Source organism: Eretmochelys imbricata, chromosome 3 (genome assembly GCF_965152235.1).
Source record: "Eretmochelys imbricata isolate rEreImb1 chromosome 3, rEreImb1.hap1, whole genome shotgun sequence".
NCBI lineage: Eukaryota > Metazoa > Chordata > Testudines > Cheloniidae > Eretmochelys > Eretmochelys imbricata.
Window position 1 is genome coordinate 127,173,886 of NC_135574.1, and position 20,470 is coordinate 127,194,355.

General features: G+C 44.3%; 2 protein-coding genes across 7 annotated transcripts in view; both read left to right on the top strand.

Annotated features, from left to right (window-relative positions):
• AFDN (afadin, adherens junction formation factor) overlaps positions 1-20,470 on the top strand; it is a 217,634-nt gene that overhangs the window by 108,239 nt on the left and 88,925 nt on the right. For all 6 annotated transcript variants that reach the window (XM_077813348.1, XM_077813344.1, XM_077813349.1 and 3 more), the window contains 4 exons: positions 715-809; positions 3,564-3,826; positions 9,287-9,356; positions 10,455-10,573. In XM_077813348.1, coding sequence (XP_077669474.1) covers positions 715-809; positions 3,564-3,826; positions 9,287-9,356; positions 10,455-10,573 — 547 coding nt within the window. The remainder of the gene's footprint in view (positions 1-714; positions 810-3,563; positions 3,827-9,286; positions 9,357-10,454; positions 10,574-20,470) is intronic.
• On the top strand, positions 16,554-18,085 carry LOC144262169 (uncharacterized). Its single transcript, XM_077811820.1, has 2 exons — positions 16,554-17,043; positions 17,625-18,085. The coding sequence occupies exons 1-2, from the start codon at positions 16,629-16,631 to the stop codon at positions 17,705-17,707; spliced, it is 498 nt and encodes a 165-aa protein (XP_077667946.1). The 5' UTR covers positions 16,554-16,628; the 3' UTR covers positions 17,708-18,085.

A 20,470-nucleotide genomic window follows, 5' to 3' on the forward strand; every position in this document is an offset into this window, starting at 1 on the left:
AGGTTGCTGGGACTGAAGATAAGCTCAGGAGGAACATTACTGCAGTCATAGTCCTCTTACAATGTATCTTAATTGTCATTTCTCATCCATGAGGAAGAAGCTGACACATAGGCATATGTTTAGTAGGGTAACAGTTTTTACACAGAACAGTTTTTTTTTGCTCTTTGACTTGTTTCAGCATCTGGTAAAGGGGAAAAAAGTTGATCTCACAAGCTACCTGACACAGTGATTGAGGTATTGATGGCAATGTGCATTTCATTAGAGGTGCTGTGATAGAGACAAGGCTTAGACCTATATCTGTGGTGCTGACATCTACACATTTCATACAAATATTTTTGAAATCCTTATTTTTTCTTTCTCTGTTTGTATATATCAGAACTTATTTTCCGCAAGCTTCTTCTATACTGTAAGCTACCATTTAAGCACAAGTGGAAATATAAAAGAATATGTACAGTAGAAAGCTCTAAGAAAAAGATTATCCTTTCTAAAGTTGTTAAAGCAATTTTCTGTTGCATGGGCTTTCCTGTTTAATATTTACCATCCATATTATCTTTCTTCACATAAACTTTAGTAACTGTTTCTAATAAAGTTTAAGGACACAAATTAGATTAATTTTTGGTTAACATTCAGAATTAGATGTTTTGAGTTTTCCAATATGAATTAGAAATAATCAAGCCACATTTGCAAATCAAGTGCTTTACGCTTACTCTACAGATGGTTCTGACTCCAGAGATAAGCCAAAACTCTATCGTCTACAATTAAGTGTCACTGAAGTTGGAACAGAAAAATTTGATGACAATTCTATCCAGGTGAGGAAAAACAGCCTCAAGTGAAAGAGCTGATCTGAACTTCAACCAGTCACATGTGTAATCCTGGGAGCGAACTCAGTTCACTGAGGACCATAACTATTTAATTATTTAACCCCCTCAGCATGGGCCTCACGCTTTCCTGTTAGTAAGCATTAATGCAGAATGCATTTAAAAAAAGCCACTCTGTACCTACCAGTTTACTTCATCCTCACCACATCTGGCTGAACTGACTTACCCTTACAAGTCAGAAGGGCAGATAAATCTAAATGCAAACACAAAGGATTTTCTGTTGATCAGAATGCTTTGATATTTTTTTTTTCTGTTTTGCTTAAAGAAGAAACTGAAGGCTTGATCCTTTAAACACAAAAATGAATACAGGCAGTCCTTGGACTTACGACACAATATGTCATAATTTGGAACCGCAATCCACTCCATTGCGTGACCAAGCATCATAAAGTTGAAACCAGTTGTAAGTCAAATTGGTGTCCATTGAGAAGCGTGGCAAGTCAAACGTCGTAAAGTTGAGGACTGCCTGTAGTCCATTGAGGAAAAATTCCTAATCTTACCACAGGTACCTATTTGGCTGCAACTACTTTGGCATCAGAATTGCCTCACAGTCTTTAATGTATTTATCCTCACAACAACTTTGTAATCTAGGGAAGTACGGGGAACTGAGGCACAGAGAGACTGTAACATGCCCTAAGTCACACATGATGATTGTGGCAGAGGAGTCTCTCATGTCCCAGGCTACCACCCCAACCACTGAACCATCCATCATCATCCACTTTACTAGTATGTATTTGCAGGTTCAAGTCTTTTTATCCACAAAAGGACTCACGTGTTGCAATATCTATCTTTCAGACCTCTTGAAAATTACTGGAATACTGGTATGAATGGGAAGATGGGAGGATAGGATCCACAAAAATCAACCTGCTAGTTGGGGAGCTACTTAAGCCCCGCCCCTTTCTTGGATCCAGGGTGCGGGGAAGTGCCTATCTCTGTTAGTGATCTGCAGCTGGGAACCCCTCACCAGGAGTCAGGCGGGTTAGAGATCCAAGCAGTTTCTTGCAAGAAAGGCTTAGGTGCCTGCCTAACGCCACACAGATGCCTGTGGTGGAGAGACCTCCCTTATCCCAGTAGTTAGGGCACTCACTAGGATGTGGGAGCCCTCTCTCAATTCTCCCTGCTGCCTGATGAGAAGGCATTTTAACAAGGATCTCCCATATCTCAGGTGAGTGCCCTAATCACTGGTCTATGGGATAATCTGACCTGGGCCATCTGTGTCTCTTGTTGAAGCCATTTCACTTTAATAAAATATTATTTGGGCCAGAAACTACAAGAATCACTCTAGTCCAGTGACTAGGTCATTCACCAGAGAGTTGGTAGACTCCTGTTCAGATCTCCTCTTATCAGAAAGAAGATGGAATTGAACTGGAGTTTTCCCATCCCAGGTGATTACCCTAACCACTGGGCTAAGGGTTATAAGAGACGCCTCTCCTCTCTTCTCTTCCCCCCCCCCCCCCAATATGGAGTTAGGCAAGCTTTGAGCATGTCTATCAGATCAGACCGCACAGGCAAGGTAGGTGGGTCAGTGCCTATCTTCCCCTATGTAGCGGGGCGAGACTCACCAGTGCGGCGTCTCCTGCTGGCTCTCTAGGGAATTAGCTCTTCCAGCACTGGAGCGCCCTCTGCAGGCCGGTTTCTCACCTGCCACTGGCCACGTGTCCCTCCCGGACCCTGGTGCCTTTTTCCCTTGGTTCTGTCCCAGCAGGACCCTCACTCTGGGTCTCCCCTCCCAGGGAACCCCCAACCCTCTAGACCCACCTTGCCTCAGTGGCTACTGCCACTCATCAGCTAGCCCCCTTTCATTGGGGCAGACTGCAGTGTAATGGTCACTCATCACAGGCAAGGGGGTAGGATCTGCTGCCTTTGCTTATCCTCAGGCTGCCCCTCTGCAGCCCCAGTGCCTCTGTAGGCCTTCACCAAGGCCTGCAACCTGGGGGTTTATCAGGCTGGAGGTCCCCAGCTCCCTTTGCCCTTCCCCAGCGCTGCTGTGCTCAGGCACCCTGTTCCCAGGCAGCTAGTCCTTTCCACTCCAGGGCTAGAGTGGGATGACTTTAGCTCCTAATTAAGCTGGCACAGCTGTGGCTGCTACTCCAATCAGCCTAGCTTGGTTGTTTTAACTCTTTTTTTCCCCAGCTGCAGCCCTCTCCAGGGTTGCTTTAACCCCTTCGGGACGCTACACTCTAGTTTGAGAATTGTGCTGGGATTGAAGTGTCAGGCAGCTGTGTGTATGCTCAGAGGCAGAATCTTAGGCACTTAAGGAACTTCTACAGCAAAAATGTAGGCACCGAAGGAACCTATGGGGTTAGGCAGTTTTGTGTGGATCACAGTGGTACCTAAAACTCAGACTTAGGTTCCTAAATCCCTTTGAATCTTGTAATACAATTATGGGCAGCATATTTATAACAAAACAGTATATTAATAATGTGTAAAGTATATTTTGAGCAGAAATATTTAGCTTAAAATGTGCTGCAAAAACATGTTATGGTTGTCTTCATTTGGAGCAAAGCTTAAACTAAGATTAAATTACTGATGCTTTAATTGGTAAATTTCTAATGAAAGTTCAGAGGCAGGAGTAAAACTATATCAATATATTGCAATTAGGGTGAATTGCGATACACAGTTATGCTTTGTTTCTGCAGTGATTCTGAGTTAGGTCATTTTAGAACTATTTAATATTTGTATTTCCAGTTGTTTGGTCCAGGAATTCAGTCTCATCACTGTGACCTCACCAATATGGATGGAGTTGTTACTGTTACACCAAGAAATATTGATGCTGAAACTTATGTGGAAGGTCAGCGTATTTCAGAGACCACCATGCTGCAGAGTGGCATGAAGGTTCAGTTTGGATCATCTCATGTATTTAAGTTTGTGGATCCCAGTCAGGACCACATTATTCCTAAAAGAACTCTAGATGCAGGTCTCATGATCAAAGGTCCAAGGCACAAAACTGGGTGAGTACACAATCATATTTTTTTGAGTTAAAATAATATAGAGTCTTGAGCGTATGAGTGGCTACTCTTAATTGTTCTAAGTTAAATTTATAGTAGAAATAACTATTATAATACTTTAGCTCCACCTTGTGAAGTTTTTAGGACTTGCATATGTTTCGTTATTAAATATAGAAGTGTATTTTTCTCATGACACGGAATCACAAAAATGGGTAAAAAAAAAAAAAGCAAAATTATTAGAATCCTAACACATTTCACGGAAGCTCAGTCAAACACTAGGAACATAAGGAATTTACTAACTTTACATAGTGAGTCTGGTGCTTTTCTTTTTTCTTAGACAGTAACTTCGGAAGTTTCATTAGAGCAGATGTGAATAAACAAAACAGGAAAAGATGTACTCTGGGTGCATCTCTTCTGTTTGCCACCTACAATCCAGATACAATGTAACAAGAGTTTCAAAAAATATCTGGATTCCCCCTCAGAAATCGATGATTGCAAAACTCCATTTGAGATGTCAGAATAGGGAGCTCAATATTTTACCTTGTGGCCTTGTCTTCCAGATGTGTAACAGTTGCTCCTCTTTTTTCTGTGCCTAGAGTCCATCAATCCAAAGTTTCTCCTATCATTTGTGTTCATATTATTTTGATGGGTGCAGTATAAAAACATAGATTAGATATGAGGACGAATATTGCCTGGCCTTAGGGCTTCATGTTCATTGGGGATGTAAATATGCAGAGAGCCCCAAGAGTTAAAATCATACGGAACTACTTGGAAGATGTAAAATATTGATGATCTGCTCACGTCTCTGACTGGTCCAAAGGAAACTACTAGAGTAGGATGTCTGGGTGGAAGACATTGAGGCACAAAAGCTGATTATGTAAGAAATTATCCATTTTGAAAAACTGGGTGAGAAGAGGCATATTATGCTGTCATTCAGTGTTGCCAGTTAATTTTAAAAATCTGTACTTTTTACCACACTCTTCCTATTCTGGATTTATGTTTAAAACTGGAAGTACATGTGGGCATTCAGTATAAGAAGTTAAAAAGAATTTTGTGAAAGCTGCTTTTCTGTGATCTTCATTATGGGCGAAGAGTTATTCCTTCAAAGACATTGGTCCAGAATCAGTCAGTCAACAGGTTTCTATCCTTTTTTGTGATTCCCCTTCAACTCCCCCCCTTCTTCCCCCCCCCCTCCCCATATCAGAGGAAGTCCAGTCAACATTTGAAGTGTAGTTTATAGATGTTGCATTCCTTTCAAGGTCACAAAATACAATACACCAATCTATCAACTCTTGAACAGTACCATACTTTTGAATTGGTTTAAAAAATATTCACAGTCCAAAGATGGAGCAGCTCACTGAATGTGGAGAGGGTGTTCCTCTCCTTGGCAAGCATTCAGAAATGTAATCCTAACTGAGAGCAAAGAAAAAAGTGTCCTTTGTAAAACCTGTACACTTTGTTTAACTTATGAAGTTAAAACTATTTTATGTTCTTCACCTAAATAAACCACTGGCAAAAACTTTTGTTTAACTTTAATGTTTAACAACCATTTTAAATTATGATCTGAGGAGTGACCACATTAAACAGTCTACTGTAGTATTTGAAACTCATAGATTCTTTTGCAAAAAGGCTGTACTCACTTATTGAGTCCTCTCTGAGATCTGTTGCCATGCATATTTTCTCAATTCAGAACAGACCAAAATTCTGTAAAGTTGATAATTTTATAGTTGATATGCAGCTTTTTTCTCTACAGGATTACTGCAGTAATTAGAAAGTAACACCTCTTTTTGTGACTTGGGTGGCTGTGCTCAGGTCCAGAAATATCCATTGTTATAATTAATTTCCAGTGTCTATCTTTATAGAGTGGGTGTTGGAGTACTGCTGCAACAGAAACCTTTATGTGCAGTGAGGGTACCCAAAACACACACAACGTTATATTTTCATTGGCTTCTTCCCTGTGCTGGGATTTGGCTTCAAACTCCCTAATTTTGTCACCCTGCGGACTCCCATTGGTTGTAAGGGTATCTAATTATGCGTTTGAGTTTTTCGTGCTAGAGAAGTTTGTTGCCAGGGAGCATAAGGTGATACTACCTAGAGATGTAGGGTCCCATCTCTAGGTAGTAATCAGATCTTTGATAGTTCATGGATAATATTTTCATTGAAGAATTAATGTTTTATAATTGTGTTCTCAAAACCCAGGAAAACGTATTTGTTTCCTATCCTGTGGTCAGTGTAATGAAATTTGTATCATGTAAAGGTTTCCAGTTTAAGCCTTTTTTATCAATCAGTAGGCAAAAAGGATTGCACTTCACTAAAAATCGACGTGTGTGTTCCAGTTCATCTGTCCAAATTAGTCTAAGTGCAGAAGACTAAAGAAGCTCACTGCAGGCTGCTCTCCTAAAACATAGCAAATTGTAAAGCAGTCAAGGGTACATCAGACTCTCCAGGCTTCAAGGAGTGTTGCGCTTGCAGCGAGGCAATCCCAGTCGCAGACAAGCACTCCCAGTGCATTCGCTGCCTCGGTGAGGGCCACAGCCACTAAAGTGTACCCTCTGTCAGCAGCTCTGACCAACATCCTGCAAGGACACAGAGCTCCACCAAAAAATCATCTTTATGATAGGGAGGCAGCTCTCTGACCCCAGCCCTCCAGTGAGCATGACTCTTCCCCTCAACCTTTGCCTTGGAAAGATAGTGAGTTGAAGAAACTGTCTGGGTACTCCACTCACAAATTGAAAAAGAGAGTGGGAAGTCCCCTCAGCGAGCCCAGGAATAACCAAAAGCGATTACCATCTCACTTGGTTGGTATCCTCAGCACCACCGGCACCAAAATCATCCAGCACCCACACCGCATGGCACAGTTGGTGTCCAGTACTGTTGATAGGCTTGCAGACCCGTTGGGCTTGGGCACCGATTCTGTGGTACAAAGACACCAGGGCAGACTCCCTAAGATGCTTCTGGTATGCGAGCTGTCGTCCGTACCACCAGCAGCATTGACCCATTCGGCATTGGAGAGATTGGTACAGATGAGGTCCCAATGTCCCTGGCACCACCACCAGTGTCAGGACACTCCGTACCAGCAGAATTCCATCAGGCTGGTGACCTGGCTATATTGGAAGCTCCTGACTCCCAGTCCCTTGGTACCGGAACTGAGCCATGGCCAATCAAAGGTTATTTCCCCCACAGTTTTATGCCATGGCCCTCTGATGTCAAGTGAGGGTTTGGGCAGTGAGCCAGCTGGGGTTTCTTTATACTCCTCCAAAGCTCTATATGGGACACAATATCAACAGTGTCCAGGAACGTACTACCCGATGGCACCACCATCATCTTGGTATAGTCACCCTTGAGCAACTCCACCAGGCCCTATGCTACTGCAGTGGCCATACAAGGACCTCTGGTGACTCACCAACAGCTTGCCTCAAGGTCACCGAGCATCATCCGAAAGCCTCCCAGGCACTCCCCCTCAGCTACAACCATCCTATGCCTCAGAATCCCAAGAAGTGGAGGAGCAGGAGGTGGACACGGAGGAGGAGATCACACCCAAAGCCATATCCTCTTTTTCACTGGGCAAAGCGATCATGCCATTGCCACTTTCCATGGCGGATGACTTCTGCTTGTTCCAAGAGCTGGCAAAGAGAGTGGCGGACGCACTTTACATGCCATTGGAGTTGGTTAAAAATACGCATCACCAGCTTATTGACATCCTTCATTCTTCTTCTACTTCCAAAATCGCATTGCCAATCAACAAGGCCATCCTACACCCAGCTAAGATGGTGTGGCAAACCCCGGCCTCAGTGACTCCAACATGCAAGCAGGTGGACAAAAAATATGATGTCCCCACAAAGGAATCAAAGTTCCTATTCACCACCCACCACCAAATTCCATCATAGTGGATGCTGTGAACTCTCATGTCTGACAGAAGCACTCTTAAGACAACACCCTATGACAGAGACTGGAAGGCGTATTCCTCAGCCAACTTACAGTTTTGAATTGCCAACTGCGAGGCACTCACAGCAAAGTATGACTACATGAATTACGATAAATTACACAACTTTATTGATAAGCTGCCAGAGAGCTCCCGGGATTCCTTCAAGGCCATCATCCAGGAGGGGCAACTGGTAGCAAAAACATCTTTGCAGTTGGCCCTTGATGCTGTTGACACGGCTGCCAGTACCATCTCTACGGCTGTGTTAATGAGATGGGAGTCGTGGCTCCACCTCTTGGGATTCCTAAAGGAGGTGTGGACCACGGTGGAGGACCTCCCCTTTAAGGATGAAGCTCTTCGCCAAGAAGACTGATGCCTCTCTCTCTGAAGGATTCCATGGCCACTCTCAGGTCACTGGCAATCTCCACATAAGGGCAAAAGACATTTTAGCTCTCAATACCAACAGAGGCCTTATTCATCCCGATTCCCCTCACAACGGAACTATGAGCCCCAGTGGAAAAAGGGAAAGTTCTCAAAGTAAAAGCCATCAGGCTCCCACTCCTTGACCCAGCCGCCTGCCCCTAAACACCACTTTTTACGGGCAAGTCAAGGCTCTGCGAGACCACTCCCCGCTACTGTCTGTGACCATGCACCCATTTGGCCACTGTTTGGCAGCGTTCCACAGTGCCTGGGAGCATATAACCTCAAAGATGGGTCCTAGAGATCATCAGATGCGGATATTCCATCCACTTCACCTCCCTGCCCCCTCCAGAACACCCTTTCCCATCATCCCTTTTCAGGGACCCTTCTTATGAGTTTACTCCAGCAGGAGATAGATCGCCTCATGCGGTATGAGCCATAGAACCAGTACCTCAACATTTACAAGGCCAGGGGTCCTACTCTTGTTACTTCCTATTACCCAAATGGAAGGCCGGTTGGAGACCCATCCGGGAGCTCAGAGCTCTCTTACTACTATGTCAGTTTCACTGTACACATGCAAACCAAGGGACAAAATATTTCAATCATTGTAATTTATAGATAGGCAAAGTAAGAAAAGTGCTGCTTAAGAATTTATTAGAGTTCTGTTTAAGGATATTTACTTTTTGTCAACATCACATATCAAAATATACAATTTGTGTTTCAATGGTTATAAAGCTTTCACTTCCTGAATCTCAACATCTACTATCAATACATTTTCTTGTCTTACCACCCCGTAGTTTCCTGCCACTGTGAATATTTAAATAGATAAAAATTGAAGAAAAAAAAAGAAAATTTAAATCAATAAAAACAGAACAAATGCTTAAAAGTAAACATTGATATTGAAACATCAAAATCATAAAAAAGAAATTGAATTCTGTCAAGCCTATGTATAGTTCCTATAAATACAATATTTTAAATCAAATATTAATAAATAAGACAGTATGGCAGAGCTGTTTGGTTTGCAGTGTATTTGCGTAACTATCCTGTGTCATTGTTTTTTATACTGCTTATTTGTAATTCTTGAAAGTTACTAGAGGTTTTTTTGGTCTTAATCTTCTTAGGGTTGTTCAGGAAACAACATTTGATCTGGAGGGAGATGTTCACAGTGGAACAGCATTACCAGCGAGCAAGGTATTAAACTGTGACTAGACTGGGCAAAAATGATTAAATTTATAGTTTTATATTCTCAGTTCATAAATCTCACCAATTATGAAATATTGTGTGGTTCTCGAGTGGCACTAGGTAAGCTTTTTGGATGAGTGACTGTCTTTTTATGTCTGTATAGTATTTAGCATACTTTCTGTTTAGAGAGAGAAGAACTTTTTTTAGGAAAAGAACTGCAATTTTTAAAAATATTTTGAAACATGTCAGAGATTTGGAGTAGTAGCATAAGTTCTGGAAGAAATGGTTTACTGGATAGAGGACAGGTTACACAGTCAAAAGTGCGGGAGCAAATGAAGTGGGGGAAGAATGCATTGTAAAACCACTTGTAAAACTGAAGCCCATAATGCTGACGATAGCTGACCTATAAAGAGGAAAAAATGGATTTGTGTGCCCTTTTATGCTTCTTTGGTGTATAAAGAAAAGCAAGATTTTTTTTTTACAAAAATAGGAGTGTTCCTTCCTCTTCCCCCCCCTCCCTTTTTTTTTTTTAAACATTAGAAATTCAGGTTCTGTCTAGCTTCGGGGAGGGACTGAATATTGGAAAACTAGTGAAATAGCAGCATACGTCAGCAGTATAAACATTGAGCAATTGAAAGGGGAAAAGATTTTTTAATCGGTGTTTAAAAACGTCTTTGTTTTTTATTCTATTACTGAGGTTTTATTTAACCTCCGTAACTAACATTTTGGAGAAAGGCAGCCCTTGATTCCAATTTCGGAATTATTCTATATTAAAGCTGTTTTAAGCAAGAATCTGTAGAATCTTTGCATCATTATCAGCACTGTTATTGGCTTTCTGTTAATGTTAACTTCATTGGTTTTAACATTCCTGCCAGTACATTGCCAAAAATACGTTCCTAGTTGGCTGTTGTGATGTTTTGAATAGCTAGTATGAAAATTTCATTGTGGTGAGAAAACATGCTGCATTGCTGTCTTCTTCTGTTCTGTAGTCTTCTCTGTTCCCTGTGCCTTTCTGGCAGCCTTGACATTTTTTTCCACAGTGATGAACATAAGTCTTGGCTGATCTAATGCATGCATGTTAAAGATTTGTCTTCCTGTTTGAGTTAGAGCACCAACAGACTGGATGGTGACAGAACTTCATCAGCATCCAGCACAGCTGAACGAGGAATGGTGAAGCCAATGATTAGAGTGGAACAGCAGCAAGATTATCGCAGGCATGATGGCAGGTAGGAAATACATTATCATTTCTAATATTGTCAATAAAACAGACTTTTTTCTGGAAACGTGATGCAAGGTGTCATCAAGATGTATTGAAATGGTAGGAGTCTGCCTGGGGAAAAGAAGTGTTTTAATCCTTTCCAAAAATAAAGGATGAAATTAAGAGAATATTAAAATATCTTATTTTTATGTTAGTTTTGATTTTTTCTGTAATTTATATCTGTTTTTTTCAGACAAATTGCTATTTTCTGAATTTGTTAGACCCGTTGTTGATTTTTTTGATAAGAACATAAGAATGGCCATATTGGGTCAGACCAAAGGTCCGTCCAGCCCAGTATCCTGTCTGCTGACAATGGCCATTGCTAGGTGCCCCAGAGGGAGTGAACCTAACAGGTAATGATCCAGTGATCTCTCTCCTGCCATCCAGCTCCACCCTCTGACAAACAGAGGCTAGGGACACCATTCCTTACCCACCCTGGCTAATAGCCATTAATGGACTTAACCTCCATGAATTTATCTAGTTCTCTTTTAAACCCTGTTATAGTCCTAGGCTTCACAATCTCCTCAGGCAAGGAGTTCCACAGGTTGACTGTGCGCTGTGTGAAGAAGAACGTCCTTTCATTTGTTTTAAACCTGCTGCCCATTAATTTAATTTGGTGGCCCCTAGTTCTTATATTATGGGAACAAGTAAATAACTTTTCCTTATTCACTTTCTCCACACCACTCATGATTGTATATACCTCTATCATATCTCCCCTTAGTCTCCTCTTTTCCAAGTTGAAAAGTCCTAGCCTCTTTAATCTCTCCTCAAATGGGATCTGTTCCAAACCATTTTAGTTACCCTTCTCTGAACTTTTTTCTAATGCCAGTATATCCTCTTTTGATATGAGGAGACCACATCTGTACACAGTATTCAAGATGTGGGCGTACCATGAATTTATGTCAGGGCAATAAAATATTCTCGGTCTTATTCTCTATCCCTTTTTTTAATGATTCGTAACATCCTGTTTGCTTTTTTGACTGCCGCTGCACACTGTGTGGACGTCTTCAAAGTACTGTCCATGCTGACTCCAAGATCTCTTTCCTGATTAGTTGTAGCTAAATTAGCCTCCATCATATTGTATGTATAGTTGAGGTTATCTTTTCCAGTGTGCATTACTTGACATTTATCCACATTAAATGTCATTTGTCATTTTGTTGCCCAGTCACTTAGTTTTGTGAAATCTTTTTGAAGTTCTTCACAGGCTGCTTTGGTCTTAACTATCTTGAGCAGTTTAGTATCCATCTGCAAACTTTGCCACCTCAATGTTTACCCCTTTCTCCAGATCATTTATGAATAAATTGAACAGGATTGATTCTAGGACTGACCCTTGGGGAACACCAGTAGTTACCCCTCTCCATTCTGAAAATTTACCATTTATTCCTACCCTTTGTTCCCTGTCTTTTAACCAGTTCTCAATTCATGAAAGGACCTTCCCTCTTATCCCATGACAACTTAATTTACATAAGAGCCTTTGGTGAGGGACCTTGTCAAAGGCTTTCTGGAAATCTAAGTACACTATGTCCACTGGATCCCCCTTGTCCACATGCTTGTTGACCCCTTCAAAGAACTCTAATAGATTAGTAAGACATGATTTCCCTTTACAGAAACCATGTTGACTTTTGCCCAACAATTTAAACCCATCTAATGGAGTATTTAAATAGGTACAGCATTTCTTAACATCTATTGGTCGGGCTTCCACATTTGTCAACTGTGGGTTGATGTGCCCCACGTTCAGACACAACTATAAGCCTCTTTTAGTCCTTGTAGCAATGCAGTTGGCAGGATTTGTTGACAGACAATTTCAGCCTCTAGTCATTTCAGTCTTCCCTAATTTGTAAAACATTTATCACAACTTGGTAAAACAGTCAAAATATGATGTTTATTTCTGAGAGTCTTCATAAATCCTGTTCTTAAGTTTAAGTTCTTTGAGTGATGATCCCTATATGCAGAGCTGTCTCTTGGGTAGGGTGAATTGGGGCAACCGCCCCAAGCCCTCCCCTTTGGGGGGCCCCACGCTTCGATAAAATCATGACTGTCCTGATATTTAGCCCTTTGTCCCGCATCCCGACCGATGTACGATTGGGACACCATTTGTCCCGATATTCAGGTGAGGAGGTGGGTGGGGAGGTGGGGCAGGCAAGCGGGGTGAGGAGGCGAACGAGGAGGCAGGTGGGCCAAGGGTGAGGAGGCAGGTGGGCGGACAGATGGCGAGGAGACTAGCAGGGAGGCAGGTGAGGAGGCTGGGGTTGAGGGGGCAGGCGGACAGCAAAGAGGAGAGCAGCGGGCGGGCGGATAGGGAAGGGGGAGCGCTGGCTGGCGAGGAGACTAGCGGGGAGGAAAACGGCAGATGGGTGAGGAGGTGTGCCAGCCAGCGAGGAGACTAGCAGGGAGGTGAGCAGCGGGCAGGCTAGCGAGGAGGCGAGCAGCGAGTGGGTGGCGAGGAGACTAGCTGGGAGGCTGATTTGTTCCATGCCCCACACCCCCTTAGGGACGGACTATATGTGTTGTATTTGAGGTGCACATGCACTGCATGCACGTAAGACTGGAAGACCTTTGCTAGCAGTATCTACTGGTCCATGCCGGTAACCTTCTCCTTTGCACCAAACTGAGGGCTAGCGTGGAAAAGTGACGCGCTCTCCAGTTCCTTTCTACCACCCATGGTCTGAGACCACTTCTGCAATGTCCGCAGTGTTAGTTAGCATTCTTCAAAAAGCGTAGTTGTAAATAGCTAATGAAACCTGTTTTTACCTAGTTTACAGTTAGAGTAGTTTAGTAGTCTTGCGGGGGGGTCCCCCCTGTATGGAGTGCCTAGTATGCCCAGGATTCCAGGACTCAAAATCTGAGTGGCTTGCAACTGAGCTTTTCTGGTTAGCAATAAGCATGATACATGCCTCTGTTGTTCCAGGGAAGCTCGTATCCTATCTGCCAGTCCTTTCCTAGTTAAACCCATTGAGTTATTATGGACAAGCCAGGCATAGAAGATTCCTGATGGAATGTGTAGTGAGACTGAAGTCTGTTCCTAGCCTGTCAGATAACCCTCCACCCCCAGTGTGTCGGGCAGAGGTACCAAGAAGCATGCCTCCGAGCACAGTATTCTCCAGCTTTGGGGATAATCAGACCAGCGCTAAAGACTGTTCCAAAGAAAGTTTGCTCCTACCCCCTCATAACATGTTCACAAAAAACTGTGAGAAATCCTCTTCCAAGCCCTCGTCCAAAAAGAGCACCTCCTCTCTGACAAGCTCTAAGGGCTTGTCTATGTTGGCCCACTAAATCGGCACCGCTGCGATGGATGCAGTGGCATCGATTTAGCAGGTCCGCTGAAAATTCGATAAATTGATGGGAGAGCACTCTCCCATTGACTTCAGTACTCCACCCTCCGAGAAACAGAATGTAAGTTGTCGGGAGAGTGTCTCCTGCCGATACAGCGCAGAGTAGACACTGCATTAGGTTGATGTAAGCTAGGTTGCTCAGGGAGGTGATTATTTTCATGCTCCCTCAGTGATGTAACTTAGGTCGATTTTAAGTGGCAGTGTAGATGAGGCCTAAGTCAGGTGAGACTCTGTGTCCTGGTACCCAAGTGTCAGGAGCTTACAAGGAGCATAATACCAGTTTCTCAGAACTGAAGGGCAAAAGTCCCCGTCCATATTGGGACTAACTGAAGGGGCTCAGGGATCATCCTTGGTACGGGTGAGGAAAAGAAGGCAGTGAATGCCTCCTATACTGTTGATGCCAATGAGTAGAGTTGTCAGCACTGAAGACCATGGCCCACCTGAAGTTGGTACCATTAGTGTCACCAATGGATAGAAGCCTGGTCCATTTTCCAGTATCAGGAGCCAGGCACACTGCCCTGGAGAACACTGCTATCTACACGGACTCAGTCACCAGTACTATTGAGTCTGTGGTGGTGATATGCTGTTGGTTTGCTGTTCTTTGATACCAAAGGTCATAAATATAAAGGGAAAAGGTTAAGAAGTTCTGATACTGTACTATAAAATCCTCTTACCTGTAAAGAGTTAAGAAGCTCAAATAACCTGGTTTGCACCTGACCCAAATGACCAATCAGGGGACAAGATACTTTCAAATCTGGGGGTGGGGAGGCTTTGTTTGTCTGTGTGATGCTTCTGCCAGGAACAGATCAAGAAAGCAAGCAATCCAACTCCTATAGAGTTAGTAAGTAATCTAGCTAGATAATGTGTTAGATTTTCTTTTGTTTTGGCTTGTGAAATTCACTGTGCTGGAGGGAGTGTGTATCCCTGTTTTTGTGTCTTTTTGTAACTTAAGGTTTTGCCTAGAGGGATTCTCTGTTTTAAATCTGACTGCCTGTGAGATTATCTTCCATTCTAATCTTACAGAGTTGTTCTTTTATCTTTTCTTCATGATTCTAATGAAATTCTGTTTTTTAAGAATCCGATTGGGGTTTTTCGTGTCCCTAAAAACCCAAGGTTGGTCTGTGCTCATCTTGTTTATTCTCAAGCCACCCCCGGAAAGGGGGTGTAGGGCTTGGGGGATATTGGAGGGAGATAGGGTTACAAGTGGCCCTCCCTAAATGTTTGTTTGAATCACTTGGTGGTGGCAGCATTTACCCAATCCAAAGTACAAGGGAGAATTTGTGCCTTCGGGAGTTTTTAACCTAAGCTGGTAAAAATAAGCGTAGGGGGTCTTTCATGCAGGTCCCCACATCTGCACCCTAGAGTTCAGAATGGGGAGGGAACCCTGACACCGTAACTGGAGGTTCTTAGAGATGTGTGGTCCCTATCTGTATTCCACTACCAGCTCTTCTTCCACTCTGCTGCAGAGCCTTATCCAAGGGCTATTCTGGGTAACTGGAGAGGTGGTTGGTCTACACAGTGTCTTTTTTTTTTTTAGTTCCATCTTTTAGCAATTTAAGATCATTGAGTCATAAGCTATTTTTGAAGCCTGAGAAATGGGCAGATATTTTCTCCTGTTTTTTACATTTTAGTTAATAAGTACTTGTAGGGTAAAGACACTGTTAGTGGTTAATTTCTCAACGAGGGAGACAATATGGCTTATGAGTTGAAGTGGTGCAGTTCTATATGTAATGTACTAGTATTATCACTTCACAGAAAACAAGTATGTAAGAGAAAATTGTTCATCTCAGTCAAATACTGTCTTTCATAGATTTCAAGGCCAGAAGGGACCATTGTGATCTAGTCTGACCTCATGTATAACACAGGCAATAATAGTACTTCCCCAAAATAATTCCTAGAAAAACATGTTTAGCAAAACATCCAATCTTGAGTTAGAAATTGTCAGTGATGCAGAATCTACCACAACCGTTGGTAAGTTGTTCCAGTGATTAATTATTTTCAGTGTTAAAAAATTTACATCTTACTTCGTCTGAAATTGTCTAGCTTAAACTTCCAGCCATTCGATTATATTATACCTTTCTCTGCTAGATTGAAGAACTGATTATCAAATATTAAGCTAAGTAGATAGACTCAAGAAGCTCAATCACTGTAAGCCCTGGTCTACACTAGGACTTTAGGTCGAATTTAGCAGCGTTAAATTGATGTAAACATGCACCCATCCACATGATGAAGCCCTTTATTTCGACTTAAAGGGCTCTTAAAATCGATTTCCTTACTCCACCCTGACAAGTGGATTAGCTCTTAAATCGGCCTTGCCGGGTCGAATTTGGGGTACTGTGGACACAATTTCGACGGTATTGGCCTACAATACCGGGGGCGATCCCAGAGTGCTCCATTGTGACCGCTCTGGACAGCACTCTCAACTCAGATGCACTGGCCAGGTAGACAGGGAAAGAACCACGAACTTTTGAATCTCATTTCCTGTTTGGCCAGCGTGGCAAGCTGCAGGTGACCATGCAAAGCTCATCAGCAGAGGTGACCATGATGGAGTCCTAGAATCGCAAAAGAGCTCCAGCATGGACTGAACGGGAGGTACGGGATCTGATCGCTGTATGGGGAGAGGAATCCGTGCTATCAGAACTCCGTTCCAGTTTTCGAAATGCCAAAACCTTTGTCAAAATCTCCCAGGGCATGAAGGTCAGAGGCCATAACAGGGACCCCAAGCAGTGCTGCGTGAAACTTAAGGAGCTGAGGCAAGCCTACCAGAAAACCAGAGAGGCGAATGGCCGCTCCGGGTCAGAGCCCCAAACATGCCGCTTCTATGACGAGCTGCATGCCATTTTAGGGGGTTCAGCCACCACTACCCCAGCTGTGTTGTTTGACTCCTTCAATGGAGATGGAGGCAACAAGGAAGCAGGTTTTGGGGACGAAGAAGATGGTGGTGGTGATGATGATGATGAGGTTGTAGATAGCTCACAGCAAGCAAGCGGAGAAACCGGTTTCTCCAACAGCCAGGAACTGTTTCTCATCCTGGACCTGGAGCCAGTACCCCCCGAACCCACCCAAGGCTGCCTCCTGGACCCGGCAGGTGGAGAAGGGACCTCCGGTGAGTGTACCTTTTAAAATACTATACATGGTTTAAAAGCAAGCATGTGAAAGGATTAATTTGCCCTGGCAATCGCGGCTCTCCTGGATGTACTCCCAAAGCCTTTGCAAAAGGTTTCTGGGGAGGGCAGCCTTATTGCGTCCTCCATGGTAGGACACTTTACCACTCCAGGCCAGTAACACGTACTCGGGAATCATTGTAGAACAAAGCATTGCAGTGTATGTTTGCTGGCGTTCAAACAACAACCGTTCTTTATCTCTCTGTGTTATCCTCAGGAGAATGAGATATCATTCATGATCACCTGGTTGAAATAGAGTGCTTTTCTTCAGGGGACACTCAGAGGTGCCCGTTCCTGCTGGGCTGTTTGCCTGTGGCTGAACAGAAATGTTCCCCGCTGTTAGCCACGGGGAGGGTTGAGGGGGTAGCCATGCAGTGGGGGAAGGCAAAATGTGACCTTGTAACGAAAGCACATGTGCTATGTATGTAATGTTAACAACAGGGTTTACCCTGAAAGAGTGTAGCCACTGTTTTATAAAATGTGTCTTTTTAAATACCGCTGTCCCTTTTTTTTTCTCCACCAGCTGCATGTGTTTCAATGATCACAGGATCTTCTCCTTCCCAGAGGCTAGTGAAGATTAGAAAGAAAAAAAAAATGCACTCGTGATGAAATGTTCTCTGAGCTCATGCTGTCCTTCCACACTGACAGAGCACAGACGAATGCGTGGAGGCAAATAATGTCAGAGTGCAGGAAAGCACAAAATGACCGGGAGGAGAGGTGGTGGGCTGAAGAGAGGGCTGAAGCTCAAATGTGGCGGCAGCGTGATGAGAGGAGGCAGGATTCAATGCTGAGGCTGCTGGAGGATCAAACCAGTATGCTCCAGTGTATGGTTGAGCTGCAGCAAGGGCAGCTGGAGCACAGACTGCCACTACAGCCCCTGTGTAACCAACTGCCCTCCTCCCCAAGTTCCATAGCCTCCATACCCAGACACCCAAGAACGCGATGAGGGGGCCTCCGGCCAACCAGCCACTCCACCACAGAGGATTGCCCAAAAAACAGAAGGCTGTCATTCAATAAATTTTAAAGTTGTAAACTTTTAAAGTGCTGTGTGGCATTTTCCTTCCCTCCTCCACCACCTCTCCTGGGCTACCTTGGTAGTCATCCCCCTATTTGTGTGATGAATGAATAAAGAATGCATGAATGTGAAGCAACAATGACTTTATTGCCTCTGCAAGCGGTGATTGAAGGGAGGAGGGGAAGGTGGTTAGCTTACAGGGAAGTAGAGTGAACGAAGGGGCGGGGGGTATCATCAAGGAGAAACAAACAGAACTTTCGCACCATAGCCTGGCCAGTCATGAAACTGGTTTTCAAAGCTTCTCTGATGTGTACCACGCCCTCCTGTGCTCTTCTAACCGCCCTGATGTCTGGCTGCATGTAACCAGCAGCGAGGCGATTTGCCTTAACCTCCTACCCCGTCATAAATGTCTCTCCCTTACTCTCACAGATATTGTGGAGCACACAGCAAGCAGTAATAACAGTGGGAATATTGGTTTCGCTGAGGTCTAAGCGAGTCAGTAAACTGCGCCAGCGCGCTTGTAAACGTCCCAATGCACATTCTACCACCATTCTGCACTTGCTCAGCCTGTAGTTGAACAGCTCCTGACTACTGTCCAGGCTGCCTGTGTACGGCTTCATGAGCCATGGCATTAAGGGGTAGGCTGGGTCCCCAAGGATAACTATAGGCATTTCAACATCCCCAACAGTTATTTTTTGGTCTGGGAATAAAGTCCCTTCCTGCAGCTTTTGAAACAAACCAGAGTTCCTGAAGATGCGAGCGTCATGTACCTTTCCCAGCCATCCCACATTGATGTTGGTGAAACGTCCCTTGTGATCCACCAGAGCTTGCAGTACTATTGAAAAGTACCCCTTGCGGTTTATGTACTTGCCGGCTTGGTGCTCCGGTGCCAAGATAGGGATATGGGTTCTGTCTGTGGCCCCACAACAGTTAGGGAATCCCATTGCAGCAAAGCCATCCACTATGACCTGCACATTTCCCAGGGTCACTACCCTTGATATCAGCAGATCTTTGATTGCGTGGGCTACTTGCATCACAGCAACCCCCACAGTAGATTTGCCCACTCCAAATTGATTCCCAACTGACTGGAAGCTGTCTGGCATTGCAAACTTCCACAGAGCTATCGCCACTCACTTCTCAACTGTGAGGGCTGCTCTCATCTTGGTATTCATGCACCTCAGGGCAGGGGAAAGCAAGTCACAAAGTTCCATGAAAGTGCCCTTACGCATGCGAAAGTTTCGCAGCCACTGGGAATCGTCCCAGACCTGCAACACTATGCGGTCCCACCAGTCTGTGCTTGTTTCCCGAGCCCAGAATCGGCGTTCCACAGCATGAACCTGCCCCATTAGCACCATGATGCATGCATTGGCAGGGCCCATGCTTTCAGAGAAATCTGTGTCCATGTCCTGATAACTCACGTGACTGCCCTGACATCGCCTCCTCGCCCGGTATCGCTTTGCCAGGTTCTGGTGCTGTATATACTGCTGGATAATGCGTGTGGTGTTTAATGTGCTCCTAATTGCCAAAGTGAGCTGAGCGGCCTCCATGCTTGCCTTGGTATGGCGTCCGCACAGAAAAAAGGCGCGGAACGATTGTCTGCCGTTGCTCTGACGGAGGGAGGGGCGACTGACGACATGGCTTACAGGGTTGGCTTACAGGGAATTAAAATCAACAAAGGGGGTGGCTTTACATCAATGAGTATTTCAGGCAGGAGTTCACGGAGGGTTCCAATAAGAAATGGTGCACCTAAGTAATTGTTCCTATTGGAACAAGCAGGTTGGTCTGGCCTCTGATTGATACATGGCTAGATTTACCTCGCTGCACCTTCTCTGTGAGTGCTGCAGTGTGACCTAGAGGAATGAGTCCCCTAGACGGGGAGGGGAGGAAATGAGTACAAAAGAAATCTGGTCTATTTCTTGTTTTGATCCACTCCATCTATCTTTTACATCTTTGGCTGACAGCAGACGGTGGGGACTGCAAGCCATCCACATCTCATGGCTGCTCGGCAGAAGATGGTGCAGTAGGACTGCTAGCAATCCGTATTGCCTGCCTGGTAACCATAAGATGGTTCAATAGGACTGACTGCAGGACTAAAGAGAATGACCTGGTCAAGTCGCTCCAAATTTAGTCCCTGCGCCCATGTCTGCCCAGGTGCTCCTGGCCGACGTGGCCAGGAGCACCTCGGACATGACGATGATGGCTACCAGTCGTACTGTACTGTCTGCTGCCACAAGGCAATGGGTTGATGCTGCTGTGTAGCAATGCAGTACCACGTCTGCCAGCACCCAGGAGACATACGGTGACGGTTACCTGAGCGGGCTCCATGCTTGCCGTGGTATGGCGTCTGCACAGGT